A 23,568-nucleotide genomic window follows, 5' to 3' on the forward strand; every position below is an offset into this window, starting at 1 on the left:
ACAATTCATGTTGACCATTATGGTCCGTTAAATCAAACTTTTGCGCGTTTCAGACACATTTTGGTTGTGGTTGACGCGTTTAGTAAATTTTTGAATTTGTATCCAGTCCGCACAGTTGCCGCTAAAGAATTATGTTTACGATTAACACAATACTTTTTACATTATAGTAAACCTATAAAAATAATATCGGACCGTGGATCATGTTTTCGTTCGGATGTGTTTAAAGAGTTTTGCGAACGTTATGAAATTAAACATATTAAAACAGCAGTAGGTACGCTGTCGGCAAACGGACAGGTGGAAAGATACAACAGGGGTTTAACGGCGATGTTATCGAAACTTATGCACGAGCATAGTCAAAACTGGAATGAGTATTTGTATCAAATACAGTTCGCTGTAAATAATACGTTTAATAGATCGATACAGAATACACCTAGTAAATTGTTATTTGGTATTGATCAAATAGGAGAGCCAACAGATTATGTTAGATTATACTTACAAGCGCTTAATGAATCTGAAAATGATCAACGTAATTTTGATACAATTAGGCAGAATGCTCAGGAAAACATACGTGTAGGACAACTAAATAATAAAGCTTACTATGATTCGACTAAACGACCGGCCACGCAGTATTCTGTTGGCGAATATATCATGATTAAAAATGTTGATACTACACCAAATGTTTGCAAAAAATTACTGCCTAAATTCAAAAGTCCATATAAAATAGATAAAGTCCTCCCTCATGACCGATATATTGTTTCTGATATTGAAGGGCACCAGGTAACCCAAATACCTCTGAATACAGTTGTCGCTGCGAGAGACATTAAACATTGGGTTAAACAGTATTAATTTTATCTGATTGATTTTGTAAGTAATTAAGTATTATAAAAAAAAAAAAAAAATGTAATATGTATGTAAAAATGTATTTTGTATTTTTAAGTATTATCACCTACCCGGTGCTTCAGAAAGTGTTCACTTATTACTATCATTATTTAATTTTTATTGTTCATATTTTATTTTCAATTTTCATTTTATACATAATATTATACTTGATCTATTATATTGTAATTTTTTTTATTTTTGTATTGTATTATACGGATCGAGGACGATCCAAACGTCAGGTTTGGCCGAGCTGTAGTGATAAGTGACAACACTGTCCACCTACTCGTGCCGCCGAAGCGACGTCTAGTATTAGCAGTATTAGTATTAGTCTTTTGGTGTGTGTTGCCGTGCGTGTGTCTGTCGGAGTGTGTCCGGACTGCACACGCTCACGGGCACTGACTTGTCTTTCTAAAGTTGTTACTTGTTATTATTTTTCAAAGTATAATTAATAATTATTAAAGTGTCGAGTTATTATTCATATTAATTGAGTCTCGTGTTTTGTGCTGCCTAACTAACTACTTCGATTCCTGACATCCACACGAGCTCCTACACTTAAAATAGTGAAAATTAAAAGTAAAATTAAAATTAAAAGACAATATATAATACCTAATTAGAAATAAAAATAATTAAGTATTATAATAATATAATATATTTATAATAATTACAATTACAGTGGTCGAATGGTAAAAAATTATATAGGTACTGTAGTCGTACAGAATACAAATATATATTATAATGTATATATAGTTTGAATAAAAACAATAATAAATACTTATTTAAATAAAATATAATTATTTATAAAGGCGCAGGGATCATAGTAGGCGTATATATTTATAGAAGTTTATTTGACGAAGTGTGTATTATTGGAAAACCTATTTTTTGATCTTGGATTTTTAAAATCATATATTTGCATTCAATATCGTGTATACTCCAATATTCATATTCCGTGGAAAGATCATCAACTACATAAATACCAATTTTTGTGCTATCAATGGGATTGTTATGATAAGGCTTTTTACTAGAAAACGATTTACCTACAATTACTATCCCTCCAGATTTATCATAACAAATATTTTTAATTTTTACAATTTTCTTTTGTTTAGTAGAAATATAATTATCTGAAGAGGTAATATTTATTTGAAAAGTTTTTAAAATTAAAATTTTATATTGTGGGTTGAGTAAATCTTGCAATAAGGGTCCATTTGTATGTTGTTTTTTTTAATATAGTGTCGGCCGAGCTAACTGTATTGGTACATTTTTGGAATTTAAATTTTTCCTCATACCTTTTTGCAGCTTGCTGTAGCGGCTGAGCTGATTTTCTCATTGTTTTTTTAAGTGTTCTCATATGGTTCTCAAAAGGGAAAGCACTTGCGTTGTCCAAGGGACCAAAATTATTGTAATCATCGATAAGATGTTGGAGTGCCCGTATATTGTGTGATGCATGTTCCGAGCCATAAATTAAAGAAAATTCATTTATAAAGTATTTTATAAGTGCATCACAAAAATTAAGCATTTTAGTTAAATTTGGAGATAATAAAATTATCATGCAAACATGTAAGCAAAGAAAATTAAAATAACATTTATCGTTAATATTGTTTTTCAACACAATAGGCCCAACATATAAAACAAATTGCCGAAACTCGGTTGCCTTGAAATTAGACACCTCGTCTAAACTCCTAGGTTTCCTTGGGAAATCAGAGGTAATACAAGATCTTATATTTAGAATGTTTGAATTTATTTCGTTCAATTTTTTTGAAGTTATTCGAACATTTTTTGGGCCCTTAGACTTTGGGAACAGCCATAATTTTAAAAGTTTTTTGGTAACGCCTAAGCAACAGAGATGCATATAATCCAGACAAAACACATTAATTATATTAATATTTGGTAAATTTATCAAAATTGACATTTCGGTGTTGGCTAAATGATGTTTTTCCTGCATTTTACTAATAAAAGATTCGTGGGTACGCTTTTCTTCGTCAAAAGCAGGGAAACAAAGTCTATTACATTTATAAATACCTTGTGTTTCACACCTGGTACAGGAAAAAAAACCCTGAATGACCTTTAATCTTTAATATATACGATTTGGGCGGCGCGTCGCATACGATAGTATCTAAAACTACTTGTTTGAGAACACGTCTTTTATCTATTGTTTCAAAGATTATTCCATTTATAATTAAATATGACCTTTCTCCATAAAAATCGACTAAAAATTCATTACTGTCCTCTGGTTTTTTATTGCCCCAATAAATACCGATGGGGAAAACCGTTTCTTTATATGGTCTTACATAACACAATATAGGCCAGAAAGAACTACCAGAACTCCTACTTAAAGGTAATCCGTCAATACCAAATACTAGTTTTAAACATTCATCATTAATATGCCTCTCAATTATTGGGTACCATTTTTTTATACAATTCGCAATGCCAAAATGATAATAAAACCCCGGGTTGACGTTTTTCACGTCGACTCTTTTTGATGACACATTTGTTTTTAAAAGAGTCCTAGAATCTTTCGGTAGGGTTTTGAAACAGTGGTGTTTTGTTAATATACTTAATAAATCATTTACTGCCACATTACTAATATTATGACCGACGGCCCAATTCGATAATTGATTATTAATGACGTTTAGAGGCTGCTGTGCAATTAAATCATCAGTTTCATCATCACTACTTGATGTATCAAAATAATTGTAATCTTCATAATCAGATAATATAATAGAATCGTTGAATGTAACACCAACTGCAATGTCTATAAAACAGTAAAAAATCTTAGAATTCATAAAAAAGTAATATATTGTTGCATCTCGATTATTCAGACCGGTAAAAAAGTAGAAAAAAGCCGGTATGAGTTAGAGTCAGTGGATATAATATAACAATACTAACAATTATATAATTGTATAAAATAATTATAGGTAGGTAAGTATTATTTGTATGTACGGTTTACAACTTTCCGGATTTTTACAGTCCGTGATATTACGGTCAGAATATTTACATTCCGGAATCGTACAGTCTGTTCAATTGTTTTCCGGGATTTTACATGCGTCCAAATGGAGTAAAAAAAAAGAAAATTACCAGCAACTAGTAATACTCTAATACATTTTTTTTAAAAAGAAGCCTGGACCTGACGTAAGTATTACAATTTTAAATTATTCAAAATACTAAACATTATTACTTATTAGGCCCGGAATTAACTGTTTCAAAATCGTACAAAATATATACGACGTATTTTATACACTTATTATAATTTATAATTAGCATTACAAATCTCGCTAAAATTATACAAAATTAAATAAACACCAGTTAAAAAATGTATTCAAAATTTAACTGCAGTCACTGCAGTTTATTCAATAAACTATTATGTCATATTAATTATTATATAAAAATTGAATGAGTTTATTAAAAAAAATAGAATTTAATAATTTATAATAATAATAATAATAATTTTACCTACACATTTTCTTGTTTATTATTTAAGGAAAACAGAGAAATCTGATGATGTATCACGGGCAAAGCCCCCCACAAGTTTGCCATACAAATTAATTTCGATCTCCCCTCCTCCCATGAAACATTTACAATTACGCCACTGCCCTGAACTTATGTAATACCATGAGAAAAATACGAGGAAAACGATTCTGAGTGACTATACGGTCTATCCCAGTGTTTCTCAACCTTTTTACTGTGGCGACCCCTTTATTAAATTTAAATTTTTTAGCGACCCCTACATATATATTTTTACATAATCGCTTAGATTATCATTATAAATAATCTAGAGTCTATAGTTACTACAAATATTGTACACTAGAAATATAAAAGATACATATTATAATATTATATTTATTTAAAATTAAAAAAAACGTACATTAAATATTTCATTTTATTATATAAATATATTTTTATATTAAGATTTTTAATGGCTTGGTTGTTGCTGTTAATGTGATATTATTTCGTCAATTCTTGGTTTAATTGACTTCGTCAAGCTAATTCTCATAGCCGATGAAATTTCCAGACGGTTTCTAGTTTTATTTTTTATTGTTGTTAATGTGGAAAAACCATTTTCACACAAATATGTAGTAGAAAATGGAATAAGTAATTTTAATGCTTCTTCAGCCAAACTAGGGATATTCATTTTGAACCTTTATCCAAAATTGACCTATATTTTTGTTGCTTCTGAAAATCTCGTGTAAGCCCACATCTGCACTCAATTCAATCAACTTTTCTTTATTTGTTAATGATAGTATATTTTGATCAGATTGTACGAATGGATTTATTACCCAATTACAATTTTTACGAATGTCTTTTGTGGGGTCGAAATATTTGGACATTTTTTCTCTTAATCTACCTAAGTGTTCTTTTATGATAATACACATTTCATTTATTTCATTTTTTGTTAATATCTTTTCCTGAGTCATGTTAAAAAAATTTGGAAACATATCAAATGTGTAGTTTTTTATTCGATTTGTCCATAGTCTTATTTTTTTTAGGAATGCGTCAATTTTGTTGTACGATATAAAAAGATTAGTATGTGAACCTTGCATACTTAAATTTAATTCATTAAGAATTGAAAATATATCGGAAAGATATGCAAGTTTGGCTAACCACACATTATTTTCGAAATAATCACTAAGTGGTGATTTTTTGTCTCTCAAAAATATTTCTACTTCCGTTTTCAGTTCAAATAATCTAGTCAAAACTTTTCCTCGCGACAACCATCGAACATGAATGTGTAATAGCAAATTTTTAAAACCTGAACCCATTTCTTCACACATCACTTTAAAAATTCGAGTGTTTACGGCACTAGCTCGAATAAAATTTACTATTTTTATGCATATATTTAGAACGTCAAATAGGTTTTCGTTCATATCTTTAGCGGCTAATTGCTCACGATGGATGAAACAGTGTGTTGATATAATATTTTTATGAGTAATTTGTTGAACGCGTGTGACAAGACCATTAAATTTTCCGGTCATAGCTGCAGCTCCATCAGTACAAATACCGAAACAGTTAGAAAATTGTAAATTAATTTTTTGGAAATGAGATGAAATGGTTTTGAAAATTTCTTCAGAAGTACAGTATGTTTTTAAATTTAAGCAACAGAAAAACTCTTCTTGTATATCGTTCAGATCAGTATCTACATACCTCACATACATCAATAATATAGCTTCATTATTTATATCAGTAGATTCGTCGAGCTGTATTGCGTAAAAAATTGATTTTTTGATTTTTTCACTAAGCTGATTTTCAATATCATTAGACATAGTATTTATTCTTCTACTTATCGTATCATTAGACATAGGTATTTTTTTAATCTTTGTCACGTGCTCAATACTAAATAATTCTGTACAAATATCAATCATACACGGTTTTAACAATTTTTCCCCAATTGAGTATGGTTTTTTTGATTTAGTTATGTGTAAGGCTGCCAAATAAGAACATTTTAGGTAGATTTTGTCTTCGACCGTATAAGTATTTATCATTTTTTTATTTTTTTTTAATTCTTCGAATTTTCTTAAAAAAAAGTCCCTTGTATTATTTTTATACTGAGCATGACTAGTTTCCATGTGCCTAATGAGCTTAATTGGTTTTAGTGATGCATTTGCTAATGTCATACCACAAATAACACATTGAGGAAAATCCTTTCCATTCTCGTTTAAGTATGTAAAGCCATATTCAATGTAACTATCTTTATATTTTAATATTTTTACCTTTTTGAGTGATGGTTCATCAACATTTTGAGTAGTATCCAAATTATGTTTTTTTGTAATATTTGAGTTTTGATTATCAGAAGTCGATGTATTGTGCGGTTGTTTGAAAAAGTTCGTCATTTGCGACTGTTTACTCATATTAGAAATATTTTATAATAATACATAAAGTCAAATAAAGATAAAGTGTATAAAAATGTGAAAAACAATATAAAAATGCAACTTATTAACCTATATTTTACAACGGCGCACGACACGGCGATGTTAACGATGAACTGTGACATAAATATATAATAATATAATATGTGCAGTGTGCACTGCGGCCGCCGCGGTAGCCTTATCTTAGGTTGATACTTGATAATCTATATTCGACGTTTATTATAGATTCTTTAATAGACGTCATAGAGTAATGTCGCTTTAAAAATGATAATAGTGTGTTTTCCATTTTAATATAAATAATCTATACTCGTAATAGGTATGTAATATAATAATATTTTATTGATTTTATTATTTTATTATTTGAGCTTTTAATTTTCGCATTGATTTAAATTTTAAATCATTCGATTGCGACCCTAAATAATAAGTTGGCGACCCCCAGATTGAGAAACACTGGTCTATCCGCCTAATTACTATAATATAAATATTTTAAAATATAGAAGTTATTTATAATGCAATACAAGTAATATATGTATAATGTGTAGGTTGCCTAACGTTTCGTATTTACAAAAATGAAAACCGGCACTGACAGGGGCGTATACAAGGGGGGGGGGATGTGGGGGTCAGATCCCCCCCCAATAGGCCTTTTTTTAAATTTTATAAAATAGTGTTCTTAATGACTTAATGTAAGGAAATTACAAGAAAAAAAAAATGGCAAGGATTTTTTGTAAATTTTTATTTTAACACATTCAACAATTAATTAAAAATAATTTACTTAATATTAATCAGTAATCATATATTTATTTCATATTCATATAATCGTATTATGTGATATTTGATAATATGTATATTATATAATATACAAGTATAATAAATTATTATAAGATAATAATATGTGGCAGACCAGCCACGGGCCGTCGCCAGTCGCCACCGTCACCGATATCAACGCGACGGAGACGACGCCCGCATGTCCGTGCGTATAATAATAGGTACATTTTCCTATACATTAGAAAAAGAAATATAAAAATAGCTAAAAATAGCTTAAATAATAAATATTATTATCTAAAAACAAAAAACAACCACAAATATTATGTCAGTTGTACGAACAAGTCATAACTACATATAACTACTTGTAGAATTTAAAATAAAATGTATTGAATATATATGTTTTATCATTTATTAGGTATTTAAATGTGCACATACCTAGGTTTAGGTATTTTTGTTCCATAATAATTTGTTTGCAACTGATCCCCCCCCATACAAAAGTTATGTATACGCCACTGGGCACTGATAATGTGTTATTACAATATATTATTATTATAATATAAACTATAATCAATAGTTATTTGTGTTTATTGAATTCCTTAAAATATTACAGGTTTTTGTTTTAAGATTTGATTATCACTACCTACAAACTGCAAACTATTTGTGCGAAATGTATATTTATTCATTATAGGTAGAACACCGTATACACCGTGTAGCAGGGCTCATTTTCGTGTCCACGAGTGACAATATATATTAAAAAACTGAAATTACGCCTTACCGATTCTCGTTTAAGTATAATAGGTAATTGTATTTAATAATAATAATATAATATCCGTGTATCGATGCTTTTTTGGAAAAAAAGTGCCGTTGTGACGATATTTAAATTTTGATTACCTACATTTATTGTTTCTTACAATACTCGATTAAAAACTTTAAGTCATTTAAACTGTATACAAGTAAACAGACATTTTGGAAAATGTATTACTGTTAATGAAGGAATAGACTCATGTTTAGGAAATTAAATATTGATATCACTAAATTTAAAACAAAACCCTTGTTAATTAATTATTTATATACTTTAAATCTGAACATTGTTGGTTTTCAAACAACATTCACTTTTGTTATAATGTTATGTTGATATAAAAATGCATTAGTATTATATTTCTTTCTAACTTGTTAAACTTTAGTTTGTAACTTTATTATTTTTATCATATTAATATTATGTATAAACTCCATTTCGTATATAAAATTGATATTATATTATACTGTTTTGCAAGTACCTACCTAAATAAAAATATTTATATATTATAATTTATATGTGATACTGTGCTGGCTGCATGGCTATAAATATTATTATTATAGGAAGCTGGTTTATTTTTGATGACAATATACACTTTGTAAATGTTTAATCGAATAAAATTACTTTATTTATATTTAATTGAATAAGTTTGAAATTGTTTAACTTTGGTTTTTATATTATAGTGTTTAAAGTAAAATAATGCAAGATCAATAAATTTAATTTTTTTTTCCTCGACTTAAAATAGCAGCCGACTACTGACTAGGTAATACTTAGCGTGCTAAGTTTAACGCGCTGTCAACCAACATTAAGATGTGACTGCAGGTCGAAGTTATACTAAATAGGTACAGTTTTAGTTAGATTCTATTTTACTTGCGTTAATATTACTTAACCTAGTTGAAATTAGTTATAGAACGATAGGTTCACTTAGGATACATTCGATAGGCCAAATTTATTTAAAGCCTGCTTTTAGTTCAATAATTTACCTGCAAGAGGCCACAGGCTCATTTATTATGTTTAAAATGTGTTAAAAATTCCCATCAAAAGCCAAATCCTAAGACCACCTATGGTTACCGTAGTAAATATTAGAGCACATAGGAGTTACTTATACCTGAGAAACAGTGCATTTTACTATTCTTCTTCTTGACGAGTCCGGTTTTAAAATGCCAATAATAAAAGTACTAAAATAATATACAAAACCACAAATATAATGAAAAAAAACGAAAAAAATGGATGTTACATAATAAACACAACATGATAACGTAAAAAAGTAAATACAAATTAGGTAACGAATCCGGTAAATCTAATAAATACAAATTAAATACATATTTTATGGTTATGTCCTAGGGATAAGGGATTTGTTGTAATTTTGCTATAACTACTTTATCTTTAAGTAAGTACCGCTTTAGTTATTATTTAATAAAAGTATAAACTAGCATATAAACCAAACATTTTCCAAAAAATCGTCCTGAATGTTTATAAAATATTGCATCACATTATCTTCTACACAAAATAGTATATTTAGGTACGGTCAAAATTGATGTCATAAAAATACATCAATATCAATACATTTGATGACAAATTATTGAAAAACGTTTTTATTCTTATTATTGTATCATTTACAATTTGAATTAGGTGTTAAATATAACTCTTTTCTATCGAACTATCGAAATGTAATGATTAAGCATATTAAAAATTAAAAAGGGTGGGTAAGTGGGTATTGCTCTGCTTTACAGTAGGTTACAAGTAATTGATTGTGTATTTTTGTTGTATTTGAATTAAATGATATAATATATTCATAAGAAAAACGATTCTGAGCGAAGACGGTCAGTCAGCCTATGATATTACCAAGCATATTTTTTGATATTATTGTAAATAAAGTAATTTATATAATATATTATAAACTATCTACGTGGAACCTTGTTTTACATTTTAAATCTTTAGCTATAAAAGTTGAATAATTTGTACATTTTTAACGACAAAATAATTATTAAATTTTAAATTTATAAAGTTTGTCAAAATTCGAACTTTAAAAGCTTATAAAAAAAAACTTTGTATTTTTAATATTTTTCAACTACTAGTGTAACAGTATACCAAGAGCTTTGTATTAAATTTTCACGCATTTTGGTCAAACAAATAACATTTATTGATTTTAAAATTGTCCGTAAACAGCTGAAAATGAGTCTGACATTTATCGTACGATTTTAATACGATTAATAATATGATCACACGTACCTTGTTAATTGAACATTGTTATCGTATTTTATCTACTCGTTATATTATAGGGCATAGGAATCTACACAAAATCAGTAACGTCATTTCAGTTTTTGATAGGGTGGTCAAAAATTTTGACAGGCCCATAATAAAACGAAAAAAAAAACCGCGCGCTAACAATATTACATTACAATTGCATTTTTATCTCAATACTATAGTCTATAATAGCCTTCTTAAATACTTATATACTTCCCAGTTAATATCAAAGTTATCTGAGATAACCGTGGTTACTGGTTACTATTATTATTATCATATTATTGTGTATAAACCAGGGCTTGCAAACGTTATAATAACGTTATGATTATAACGTTATGTTTGATAAAAAACGATTGAAATTTGTAAACGTAATTATAACGAAAAACGATAAACATAAATAAATAAATAACACAAAACAAAACGTAACGTTTAACAAAATATATGATATATCATTAAACAAAACATAACGCAAAACGGTATATATTGTATTCCATTAAACAAAATAATTAATTTCCAATTATTTAATAATACTTAGTATTATTCAATTATTTATTCGATCCAAGAATTAATTTTATCCCGTATCCGGCCTATCCGGGAGATCCCGTATTAGATTTATTTTAAAATTTAATAAGAAGGTATTAATAGAATAATTTAATTACCAATAGCTAATAATAGTGATACTCTGATAATATTGTACTGTACTATCTGTACTACGGTCGGAATTTATACCATTCAAGTTATTCAACTATTGTGTTCGGTGATCATTGGTATTTATTTTGTTGTTTGTGAATGTTCTATTTAATAATGGTAATATGGTAATAAGTATAATTTAGATAGTATAAATTATACTATGTTGTCTACACTCTATAGTATATTAGCTATGTACACACTTTTATATTGCCAATACATATTATTTAACTTTTAACAACATAAATTATAGATTCTGATTATTTTGTCAATTGTAGGAAGGTATAAAATAAATGTTGACAAAGTATGTCAAAACAATCAGAGTAAAATATGTTTGAAACATAGATTCCTGCTTAAATGATATTCTCAAGCACAAAATTGTAAAACTTACTAAATAATTTTAACATTTAAAAACCTAATAATACGTTCAAAATTTCAAAATAATGATCATGATTTTTTTTTTTATATTTATTATTTTATAATAAAGTCCTTAGAGCCTAGGCAATTTATTAAATTCAATAATACATTATCACTTATAACTTAAGATTAATTATCATCATACTGTTTTATCATTTATTTTGTTTCCATTTCTTTACGAACTATGTATATTGTAATTTAATCTGTATCACTGTACTCTATATTTTGTAAATAATATGTAATTGGGTTATCTAACCCATTTAATTAAATAAATAAAATTACACAATACCTCCTTAAAACTCAGAATAGGGAAATGATGTCCCCAAAAAAGGTCATAGTCATATACTTTTAAATTGCGGCCTGTGTACTTTTAAAACAGGTATCTAAATGCTTTTAAATATTAAATAACGATAAATGCAAAAATTTTATAACGTTTTAATTATGAATAACGTTAAACGCAAAAATTGTATAACGTTTTAATTCTGAATAACGATAAACACAAAAGTTGAATAACGTTTAAATTTTGAATAACGATAAACTCAAAATTTGTATAACGTTTTGATTGTAAATAACGTAAAACAATATTTTTTTTTCAAATGCAAGCCCTGGTATAAACTCTACCCATATATGTCGTATATACAATTGCTATTATACTGTGTTGGCTAGTACCTAAATAAACAAATTATATAATATTCTGGCTATAAAAATTATTATTATTATTATAGGAAACCGGTGAATATATTGTTTATTTTTGTCAACAATACACACTTCGTAAATGTTTAATCGAATACAATTTGTTGATTTATATTGTAATATTTCGACAGTGAATTGTTTTAAAAATTGTATCCAATAAGTTTTTAACATTGGTTTTTATATTATAGTGTTTAAAGTAAAGTAATGTTTTCAATTAATTTAATTTTTTTTCCTAGACTTAAAATAGATGCCGGAAACAGTACTTAGCGCGCCAAGATTCACGCGTGAAATGATATTCTGTCAACACCGATATTAAGATGTGGCTTGCAGGTCGAAGCTATGATGCTAAAGGTATGTTAGGTATGGTTGTAGTTAAATTCTGTTATACATGCGTTATTATTACTCAACTTACTTAAAATTAGTTAAAATTAGATGGGGTCGATAAGCCAGAATTATTAAAAACCGGCTTTTAGTTAAATAATTTACCGGCGGAAGGCACACGGGCTCGTTTATTATGTTTACAATTTCTACGAAATTAAAAATTACTATAAAAATTCAAATCCTAAGACCTATACTTAGGCGTTACTTATACTTGAGAAACGGTGCATTTTGATATTTTTCTTCTTGTCGAATCCGGTTTTAAAATGTCAATAATAAAAGTACAAATGTAACATCCCTACAAAACCACAAATATATTTAAAAAAAAAAGGAAAAAAAATTCATATTACACAATAAACACAACATAATAACGTAAACAAATATATGAAAAAATAGGTAACGAATTCGGTAAATCCAATAAAGAATAATTATATACCTATTTATGGTAAACTCCTAGGTATATTATGTGTTATTTTTAATGTTGTTATTTTGCTATAATCACAGTATCTTCAAGTAAGTACCGGTATATAGTTATTATTAGAGAACGAATTTATAAGCGCTTAAAACCTTGAAAATAATATGCTACTACGCTCTATAATTTCATCAAAATAATCTTTAATATGTAAAAATATTCTTTTATGAAAAAATATTCTTTATCATAAAAATGTATTAAACACTGAAAAACAAATAAAAGTAACAGTTTATAAAAATGAACAATTATATTTAATCTATAATATGGTGATATTGATATACTGCCATGCTGGTGTACCTATATTTAACTGTTGTAACACAAACTTATGAATTAAATAAACAATAATAGTAAAATTAAAATTAAGAAATTAAAATAATTGCATATAGTTCATTAACAGAATAATATTATGTATTCAAACTCAAACTTAAATAATTCAGCCTTATGAGTTCAAAAAAAAAAATATATTAAAAATAAATAGATTGCGCATACAGTATTTTAAATTTTCTATCCTTAGCTATACGTTGAACATTTTATACATTTTTAACTAGAAAATAATTATTAAACTTTAAATTTGATAAATTTTGTCAAAATTTGAACTTCAAATGCTTATAAAAAAAATTGTGCCTATTTATTTTTAATATTTATTAACTGCTATCGCATCAATATATCAGGAGCCTTGCATTAAATTTTCACTCTTTTTTACAAAACAAATAATGTTTTATTGATATTTGTAGAAAAAAAAACTAAAAAAAAATAAAACTGACAATGTCCGTAAACAGCTCAAAAAGAGTCAAATTATTTTTATAACTTTATCGTGTATAGAAAAAGCTAATATAAACATTCAGTGAAATTTTCAAGTATCTACAGTCATACCTTTTTTAATTACAACAAAATAAGAAAATCGTAACATGAGAAATCGAGGGAATATCAAATGTTGTAAACATATGAATTTCAAACGCTCAAAAAAATTTAATTTGACTTTCTTGTAGACATTTTTTCTTTGATGAAGGTAGACCTATGAATAATCTTGTATTTTTTACATTTTCAAATTTTAGATTTAAAAAGAAAAATTTTTATGAATTCTCAACTCAAAATAATTTGTTAATTTTCATGATTTTTTCGTATTTTGTCAAGATTTGAACTTTAAATGCTTATAAAACAAAATTGTGACTAAAGATTTTTAATATTTTTCAAATTTCATTGTAAAAATATGGTAGGAGCCTTGTATTGAATTTCCAAGCTTTTTACCAAAAAAAAAAGTTTTATTGACATTCATAGAAAAAAAGACTAATAAAATTGGAAACCAGAAAATGTTTCTAAACAAATCAAAACAAATACAAATTTTACTGTGTATAGAAAACGCAAAAATAAACAACCAGTGAAAATTTCATGTATATACATTAATTTGTTTTAAAGTTACAACAAAAACTAGAATTCGATTTTGTGGAAAACTGATTTTTCTAAAAAATTCCCGTCTTTCCTTATTATTTATTTTGTTTTTCCGGGTGCTTTTGAAAACTATTAAGAATTTTAACCCTCCCAAGTACCAACTATATTCACTTTCCTATCGAACAAGATACTGCAGTTGAAAATCGATGCATTATTTTGACTACTAATCGTGTACACAGACACAAAAATAAAAAAATAAAATAAAACCATTGTAAAATCAATACATTCATCGCTCCGCTCAGAAATACTAATGTAATATATCTACAAAACCACAAATATATTTTAAAAAAAGGAAATAAAATCATATTACATAATAAACACAACACGATAATGTAAAAAAAACGGTCGGGTTGCACTCCGGGAGTGCCGGTAGAAGTGAAAACTTGAATATTAACGTCATGCATTTTTGATATTTTGGAATGGTTAAGGAAAAAGTTTGCACAAATTGCTTTAATTATCAATATAAAAGTACGATAGTATTCATTTATTGTGCTATCGTACACAAACATTACAATTTATATTACATTAAAAATTTTACACTTCAGAATTATTACAAAATTATTTTACATTAAAAAGTTTATCTCTCAGAAAAATTAACTTCTATCCATAATTCGAAATCTGTTTCAAAGTGCAATGCATAATATATTAAGTATTCATTATTATGTATTATATAATTTATTCAATTTTATAATATTATAAAGTATTGTTTGTAATAAAATAAACACAATTCATAGATTAAACATCTAATATGGCAGCGGTTCCCAAACTGTTTTTTCCGCGGTGCCCTTTTAGAGGCACCAAGTTAGCCACGGTGCCCTGCTGTATATAACATGAAAGATAGAACAAAAAAAGTACTCATTGAGAACCAATTTTATTAATTTTATTAAACCTAATACAATCTAAGCATTCTAAGCTACACAACTAATTTAATTATAAATTAATGCATTTTTAAAAAGATAAATAAATAAAAATTATTGTTATTATGATTATAATTATTACATAAAAATATAACAAATGAAAAATATTTACAATTTAATTTTAATTAATGTAATGTATGTGGCTGCTTATTTTGGCACAGTTTTGCAATGTCAGGTTTTATTTTTGATAATTGGAGTCGGAGGTCAGGTTCAACATTGAGGCGATTGCGGTATTTGGTTTTAGTTGCAGCGTATGACGAAAATCCTGACTCGCATAAGTAAGTAGTGGCAAAGGGTAAAAATAGTGTTTTCGCTTTCTCGCTTAAACCTTCATAACTTTTGTCTTTCAAACTTAACCAAAATTCGGCATACGCATTGCTGTTGAAGGAAGATTTTAATATTAAGTCAGAAGTTAAATCGATCAACCTTTCGTAATCACTTGAAGATAAGCTTGAAGGTTTCATACAAACTGAGAATGGATTCAGTACCCATTCATGGTCTTTCAACAATACTTCCCGATCTGCAGGAAAATATTGCTCAAAAGAATTTTTTAGCTGTTTGAGGTGCTCAATAATCTCGTTGACAATATTAGTAGAAGCCTGCTCATCATTTTCTTCCAAAAAGGCTTGCATTATTGGAAAACATTCAAATTTGCCTTTAGTAGTACACTGTGCCCAATAATCAATTTTCCTTTTGAATGCACTTACTTTGTGGCTGGCATCAAAAATTGTCATAGTCCTTCCTTGTAAGGAAAGGCTGAGCTCGTTCATTTTGCTAAAAATATCAGCCAAGTATGAAAATTGACAGAGCCGTGTTACATCATTCATGATTTTACCCAATGTAACGTTGTGGTCCATTAAAAATGAAAGAACTTCAGTTCGTAATTCCATTAACGGCGTAAGAGCCTTGCCAAATTTTTCGTCAAGCATACAAGTTGCTATATCAATAAGACATGGTTTTATAAGCGTTTCAGCAATAGTATGAGCTTCACCTTTTTGAGCAATTCGGTAGTTCACCATGTAGGAAGCTCGCAGTGCATTTTCGTTGTCAGTTTGAAATAACAGACTAATAAGTAATAGTTAATTGAATACATCGTCTGACATGATTAGAATATAATAAAGGTACAATCAGTCAACAATCAACAATTATTTGTAATAATTTATTACCCATAAAATCATATCTAGTAATAATATTATACTGATAAATATCAAACCCAGTAATTGGGCATATGGTTTTTATATACATTTTAAACTTATGAAACGTAGACCGCGGCGCCCCCAGAAAGTGCTCGCGGTGCCCCTAGGGCACCGCGGTGCACAGTTTGGGAACCGCTGTAATATGGTAATAAATATCAACAAGTGCAATATATGAAAATAAAATAACAATTAGATAATCAGTTATTTATTTATTTATTAATTATTTCTACTTATATGAGAGCGAATAATGCCAAAAGCGAAAGAAAAATTAACATACTTCTAGAAGTCCGATTTCAATTACTTTTTTTATATGTTTTGTAGGAAATATATTTTCGATATTTTGTAAAGTTTTTGTAGTACAGTTGAAAATCAAATCTTAATTTCTCAAAATGAACTTGTACTTTAAAGGTTTAACGAGTTAAAAAAATGAAAATGTTTTTCCTACAAAACATAGAAAAGAAGTTATTGAATTCAAATTAGTTTTCAAAATTGAAATCGGACTTCTACAAGTATGTTTATTTTTATTTCGCATATTAGTCTAAATACACGCTTTCGTTCTGACGCGAGTTTAACATTTCTTACCAATCACAAAAAAAGTGCACAACGCCTTTAAAGTTTAATATATTAAATTTATATAACGATTTCAGTAATTCTAATCAATTATATAACTAATGTATTTTTTTTTTTATAGACAAATAAAAATCTTTTAACTATTATTTGTCTTGCATGTCAGTACGTGTGTTCACTTAATACGTTGGCTCTATTGTCGATTATCATAATGGTAATAAAGAACTAAATATTGAGAAAAATTGTTTTATATACCTACCTATTATTTACTTTTCATTTTTTCGTGTTTAAAATAATAGATGTTTATGTCTAACAAAATAAACACTAAATATAATATAATAAACATAACATACATTCTTACGCATATTTCGACAGCCTCATCACCACCACTTATGTAAATTTTAAAACATTTTTCTTGTTTTTTTTTTTTTTAAATTGTACAGTATATTAGGTAATTTCTACTGTAAAATAAATATTTAAATATATCGAATTTCAGAGGAAGTCCTAATCTGTGTCGTCTTCTGTGTCCTTCAGTCAAACCTAGTCGGACATTAAACTATATACTGTGCGGGGATCGCTCCACGTAACAGGTAAGACGAAGCTGAATATCATTACAACCAGACATCAGTATGGCCACTTTGGCCACAATCGCGGGTCAAACGGAAACTGGGATTCTGACCGCTTCGACCATCAACCTCCGTAGTTCAAAGTCTATGACCCGTCTGACAAAGGATCTGACAGACTTTCCGCCGAGCGGTATCCGACCGCTGTCCATTGGGTGCGAGGAAATCGTGTACACCATTGTAAGCCGGGTACAAGACTATATTATGGCGAACCAGGTCATACGTTACGTGGTGCACCACCAGGTTAACCATGCGGGCGCCAATAGGTATACCTCGGTATCACGGTTTTGCCGCCACAACGTGCGAGTCGATCAGTACCGTCGCCGTTAGGTGATAATTCGGTTACCGACCGGTATCTGATCGCTATCCACTATAAGTGCGAGGCAACCATGTACACCATTTGTATATACAAGGGTACATACTATGGCGAACCAGGTTATGCGTTGCGTGGTGATCAAGGCCGGATTAAGCACCTATTGGGCCCCGGGGCTGAAATTTTACATGGGCCCTTTTGACAAAACATGCTTTACAAAGCCGCTCGATACGCTCGCAGAACGATACATTTTTTTAACTATTTCACAAATTCTCAATAGCAATATTAAATTATTAAATTAATAGGTTTGTACAATTTATGTCTATAAAATTACTCATTTTATTATGATAAAAGTAAATACAAATTTTCATAATAACTATTAAATTTATTAATAGTAAAAAATATCAAATATATTATTAATTTAAATAAAATAAATTTATTTAAAAATAAATTTAATATTAAATATCTATCTTAAGTTAATAATATATAAAACAAAACCTATTTAATTAATTAAATTTTTTTTTTCTGGCTTTACTTGAAGCCAACTCTTTTAGTACATCATTTAAGTCTAATGATTTTAACAAATCATTCTCAGAATATAAAATCATTTGTATATTTAAGTTTTCTTGTGTTTGACTAGTTCTATACTTATTTTTAATTCTAGTTAACTTAGAAAAAGCTCTTTCCGCAGAACAATTAGCTACTGGAATTGTCAAATATATTTTTAAAGTAGTAAATAAACAAGGAAATACCTCTTCGAGTGATTGATTACCAAACCAGGAAAATAATTTGGAAATGTCAGCTGGATCAAAAGAAGGTTGACAAAGCTTCCAGTATTCTTTAAATTGTACAAGTTCGTTCGGTAAAGTAATATCTACATCATTTTTATATTTTGAAATAAATGTTGAGACACTCAAATCAATTTTTTCATTAGATTCTTGAGTTAAGTGTGTTATAAATAAAAAATGATCACCAATATATTCATAAGCGGAAATTCTTTTGTTTAATTCTGACACAAATTTATCAATAATAAATATATGTGTCTGAACACGAAATTTGTTTTTTCCTTTTAATACTTCTTCATTTATGCTACCATCAGGGAATTTTTTTATTTTTTTTCTTTGCTTTTCATCTGAATAGTAAATGGTAATTTCAGGACTAAGATTAGGTATTTTTTCTTCGTAAATTGAATTTGAGTCCCGTAAACTTAACACATAACACTTCAGTGATTTTAATAAGTTGATCGCCTTCATTGTGTCACAGTTTGAATGTTGTAATTTAGTTGACGTTTTGTTACTTCTTTCCATGATGTCATTCCAAAGTAATGACATATATGCAGTTTCTCTTTTTACCATTTTCTTCCATAACGATTTAGCATCTAAAGTTGTAACATTATTTTCTTCGCCATCATACATACTTTTTAACGCAGTCAAAATTTGTTCATAATTTACAACTATTGCTTTACAAGCTTCTGCATGACAAGACCACCTAGTGTCACTTAAGGATTTAAGTGTAAGAAGTCGACTAGAATTTCCATTGACACTATTTTTTTCTTCTTTTTTCAATATGTTAATAAGTACATTCCACCTGTGAGTTGACCCACTAAAGAAGTTATACAATTTTTGTACAAAATCAAAAAAATTGACAGCTTCAGTACAACAATTTACACTATTTACTCCAACTAGATTTAACGAATGAGCTGTACAAGGTATAAACACAGCTAATGGATTTTTATTTTTGACATAAGCTTGAAGCCCTTTAAATTGACCACTCATGTTTGAGGCATTGTCATAAGATTGACCCCTAATGTTCATAATGTCTAATTCACTTTTTTCAAGAAAGTCATCTAATACCTTGTACATAGATTGGCCTTGATGGTCTTTAATGGGAAATAATCCTAAAAGTCTTTCTTCCACACCTGTTAATGTGCAGTAACGAAGAATAATGGCCATTTGATCAACTTTTGTCAAATCTGGAGTTGAATCCATAATTATCGAAAAATATTTACATTCTTTTATTTCATTAATAATAAAAGTAGATAAACTATTTTTCATTATTGTCATTAATTCATTACAAACAGTTTTTGAAAGGTATGATGGGTTGCCTTTTCCTTGATTTCCATACTGTTCAATATGAGCCTTTAAGAAAGGATCATATTCTGAAATAAGTTCTAATAGGCCCAGATAATTTCCATTGTGTTGACTATTGAACTTTTCTTCCTTTCCTCGAAAAGCAAGGCCTCTAGACGATAAAAATGTAATGACAGATACAAGTCTCTTAAATACTTCAAACCAATAATTCGTTTCAGCAGAAATTTGACGACATAATTCTTTATTAACTGAGTTGTTGGTATTAGATCTTAATAACCACTTATTGGTAGCATTTCTGTGTTGAAGACTATTTTCATGTTCGCCAATCCGTTCAGATTTTTTCCATTTGTCAAAACCACCAGAAATAAAGGGACTCTCTCGATTGCTTCCATACAATTTACAAACAAAACAATATACAGATCCTTCACTAGGTGAATAAAGAAGCCATTTCCTATTACATTTTTGTCCATTGGGTAAAGATCGAGTAAACATTGCTAGTGTTAAGTGTCTGTTGAAGTTCTTATCTGAAAAAAGTCACAATAAATATTTACTTATAACTGACATAGTGACATCTAAACATTCTATTGCAATTCACCTAATTAAATACAATACAATACAATACAATACAGGTATAATAAATATAATACAGGTGAATTTAAGTTAATTAATTTAAGATAATTTAAGTAGGTACTCACCTATACAAGATCCTTTAAAATTATAAATATAAAATACAAACATTTACTATTAAATACATATTTTATATGCATTAATGTATAATGTATTAATGTATTATGCAACTAAGTTATATCAACGATAGATTAAACTAGCTAAGTTAAAAAATTAAAAATAAACTTCTTAACTTAACTTTAACTTGTTAACAAGTTAAGCACCTTTGAGTATTTACTTGTATATTATAAACACATAATTTATCAACATTTAATGATTGTTAATAACTTTTTTATAGAATTTTTTTATTACCTGGACGTTTTGAATTTATAAAATCAGAGTTCAAATTTTGAAAATAATCAGGTCCTTTTTCTATACAGTACTCAATAAAAGATTTCTGCATGTTTTTTGGCCAGAAAAAAGAATCTTTGTATAAATTCCAATCTACACTGTTTAGTTCAGTAGTTGTTTCTTCAATATTAACTTTTACCATATTATCTAAAAATGAAATACAGTATCAATGCCAAACAAGAGCAAACATGAACTAAAACATATAATTAGGTACCTACTTTCAGTTAATTTTTCTTCAATTTCAAAATTTGCAAATAAAATAGTTATTTGATAGAAAATGAACTAAAATATATATTTAGGTACCTTCAGTTAATTTTTCTTCAATTCCACAATTTGTGCTGATGTCCAACAAATTGTCATGTGGCGTAATGTCACTCTGGCTCTCAGCTGAACCATTGGCTTCTTTGTAATTATAATATTATGAAAATAAAATTTTTAATAAAAATTGGCATATAACAAATTTGCAAATAAAATAGTTATTTGATAGAAAATGAACTAAAATATATATTTAGGTACCTTCAGTTAATTTTTCTTCAATTCCACAATTTGTGCTGATGTCCAACAAATTTTCTTGTGGCATAATGTCACTCTGACTCTCAGCTGAACCATTAGCTTCTTTGTTATTATAATAATATTATGAAAATAAATTTTTTAATAAAAATTGGCATATAACAAATTTGCAAATAAAATACTTATTTAATAAAAGTATTTTATTTTTAATAGTTAATAAAAGAGTAGTTTTTTTTTTTAATTCATTGATTAAAAATTATAACATATCAATTATTTCATTCTTGTTTATTAAAAAGATAATTTCTTTTTAAACAAATGGCCAAGTTAATGGTTCAAAATATTATTGATTAATAAGTATATTATATTATACTAAGTTTAGTTTTAAAAATGTTTAGCTTTGAAAATAACATGTATTGATGTAGGTATTCAATAATAACTATAATAATTTGAATGCTTTGCACTTACCAGGTCGAATGCATCTAAATAAATTGTTGATTTTTTTATTAGTTAGTAAAATATTTTTTGTTTGCTGCTCTTTCTTTTTTCTTTTTGCTGATCCACTCAATACTTTTGATTTCATCATTTTAGAAAAAATTAAGATAATCCGGATATTTTAATGTTAACACAATATGAAAAATAATACAATACACTGCACACAAAAGAAATATGAACTGTAAAGTCTGTTATAATATTAAACCGAAAATGGCAAATGATACTAGATCGTCTAGATTAATATATCATAAGCACTACGGGCTACTATAAATAACTCACATGCATCGAGAATCGAGATAAGATATACTCGTACAATACTAGAGCGCGAGCGATTTCCCGTATTCCACCAATACTGGCAATATTACCCACATACTTGTAATTATTTTCTAATTATATGTCTATGTTATTACAGAGATAAAAATAACATAAATTATAACATTATTATCTATTGATGATATTATTTATATCAATGAAAATATTAATTAATAACAATAAAATGCACGAAATAAGATATTATATATAATATATATTATGTCTTAGTACTATTTAGTTATTTTTGTCGATAAAAAAAATGGTTTTTAAAATATAGAAAAACTTTTTTTTTTAAATCACTGAAAATTGTGTATCGGCTGAAAATTGTTTGGGCCCCTTTCACTTGGGTATTCGAGAGGGCCCCGGGGCTGCCGCCCCGGCTAGACCCCCCTTTAATCCGGCCTTGGTGGTGATCTACCACGTTGACATTGTGAACGCCCCAATAGGTACACCGCGTTAAACAGAGGTTCACCAGAGTACGCTATACGGTGCACCGTTGTACCTTGGTAGCACGATTATACCGCCCTGGTGCGATTCGCTCGGTACCGTCGCCGTCTGGTGATAATTCAGTGTGTATAGTCTGTCTGAAACGTCGTCATATGCGAGCCAATAGACTACTGACACGCGTTGATGCGCTTGTATGTCAAGAGTAACAGTTTCCGCCGTGGTGGTCAAAGTCGCCGGCCCGTGGCTGTTATACTAATTATAGTCCGCTTCGTCTTAGGGTCACCGAAAAGATATTATTACGATTCTCATTTCAAACCAACGACTCAACGACATATCTGGCGAAGTAACAAATGAAACTAGCTGTTTGTCTAAATTTGTGAGTACCTATACCTTACTATCTTATATATTATAATATTATGTTTTGTAAATGTTTGTGCAAAGTC

At 28.2% G+C, this 23,568-nt stretch overlaps 2 protein-coding genes across 2 annotated transcripts; both read right to left on the reverse strand.

Annotated features, from left to right (window-relative positions):
• Window positions 1–15,463: 15,463 nt before the first annotated feature.
• On the reverse strand, window positions 15,464–16,824 carry LOC132947269 (zinc finger BED domain-containing protein 5-like). The gene has a single exon (XM_061017528.1). It carries the CDS (start codon window positions 16,575–16,577, stop codon window positions 15,684–15,686), a length of 894 nt encoding a protein of 297 aa, XP_060873511.1. The 5' UTR covers window positions 16,578–16,824; the 3' UTR covers window positions 15,464–15,683.
• Window positions 16,825–18,763: 1,939 nt separating this feature from the next.
• Window positions 18,764–21,944, reverse strand: LOC132947663 (zinc finger MYM-type protein 1-like). Its single transcript, XM_061017934.1, has 4 exons — window positions 21,881–21,944; window positions 21,668–21,766; window positions 20,332–20,871; window positions 18,764–20,229 (listed from the first exon to the last, which is right to left on the reverse strand). Exons 1-4 carry the CDS (start codon window positions 21,942–21,944, stop codon window positions 18,764–18,766), a joined length of 2,169 nt encoding a protein of 722 aa, XP_060873917.1.
• Between the last annotated feature and the right edge of the window lie 1,624 nt (window positions 21,945–23,568).

This window comes from Metopolophium dirhodum, chromosome 6 (genome assembly GCF_019925205.1).
Source record: "Metopolophium dirhodum isolate CAU chromosome 6, ASM1992520v1, whole genome shotgun sequence".
Classification (NCBI taxonomy): Eukaryota; Metazoa; Arthropoda; class Insecta; order Hemiptera; family Aphididae; genus Metopolophium; species Metopolophium dirhodum.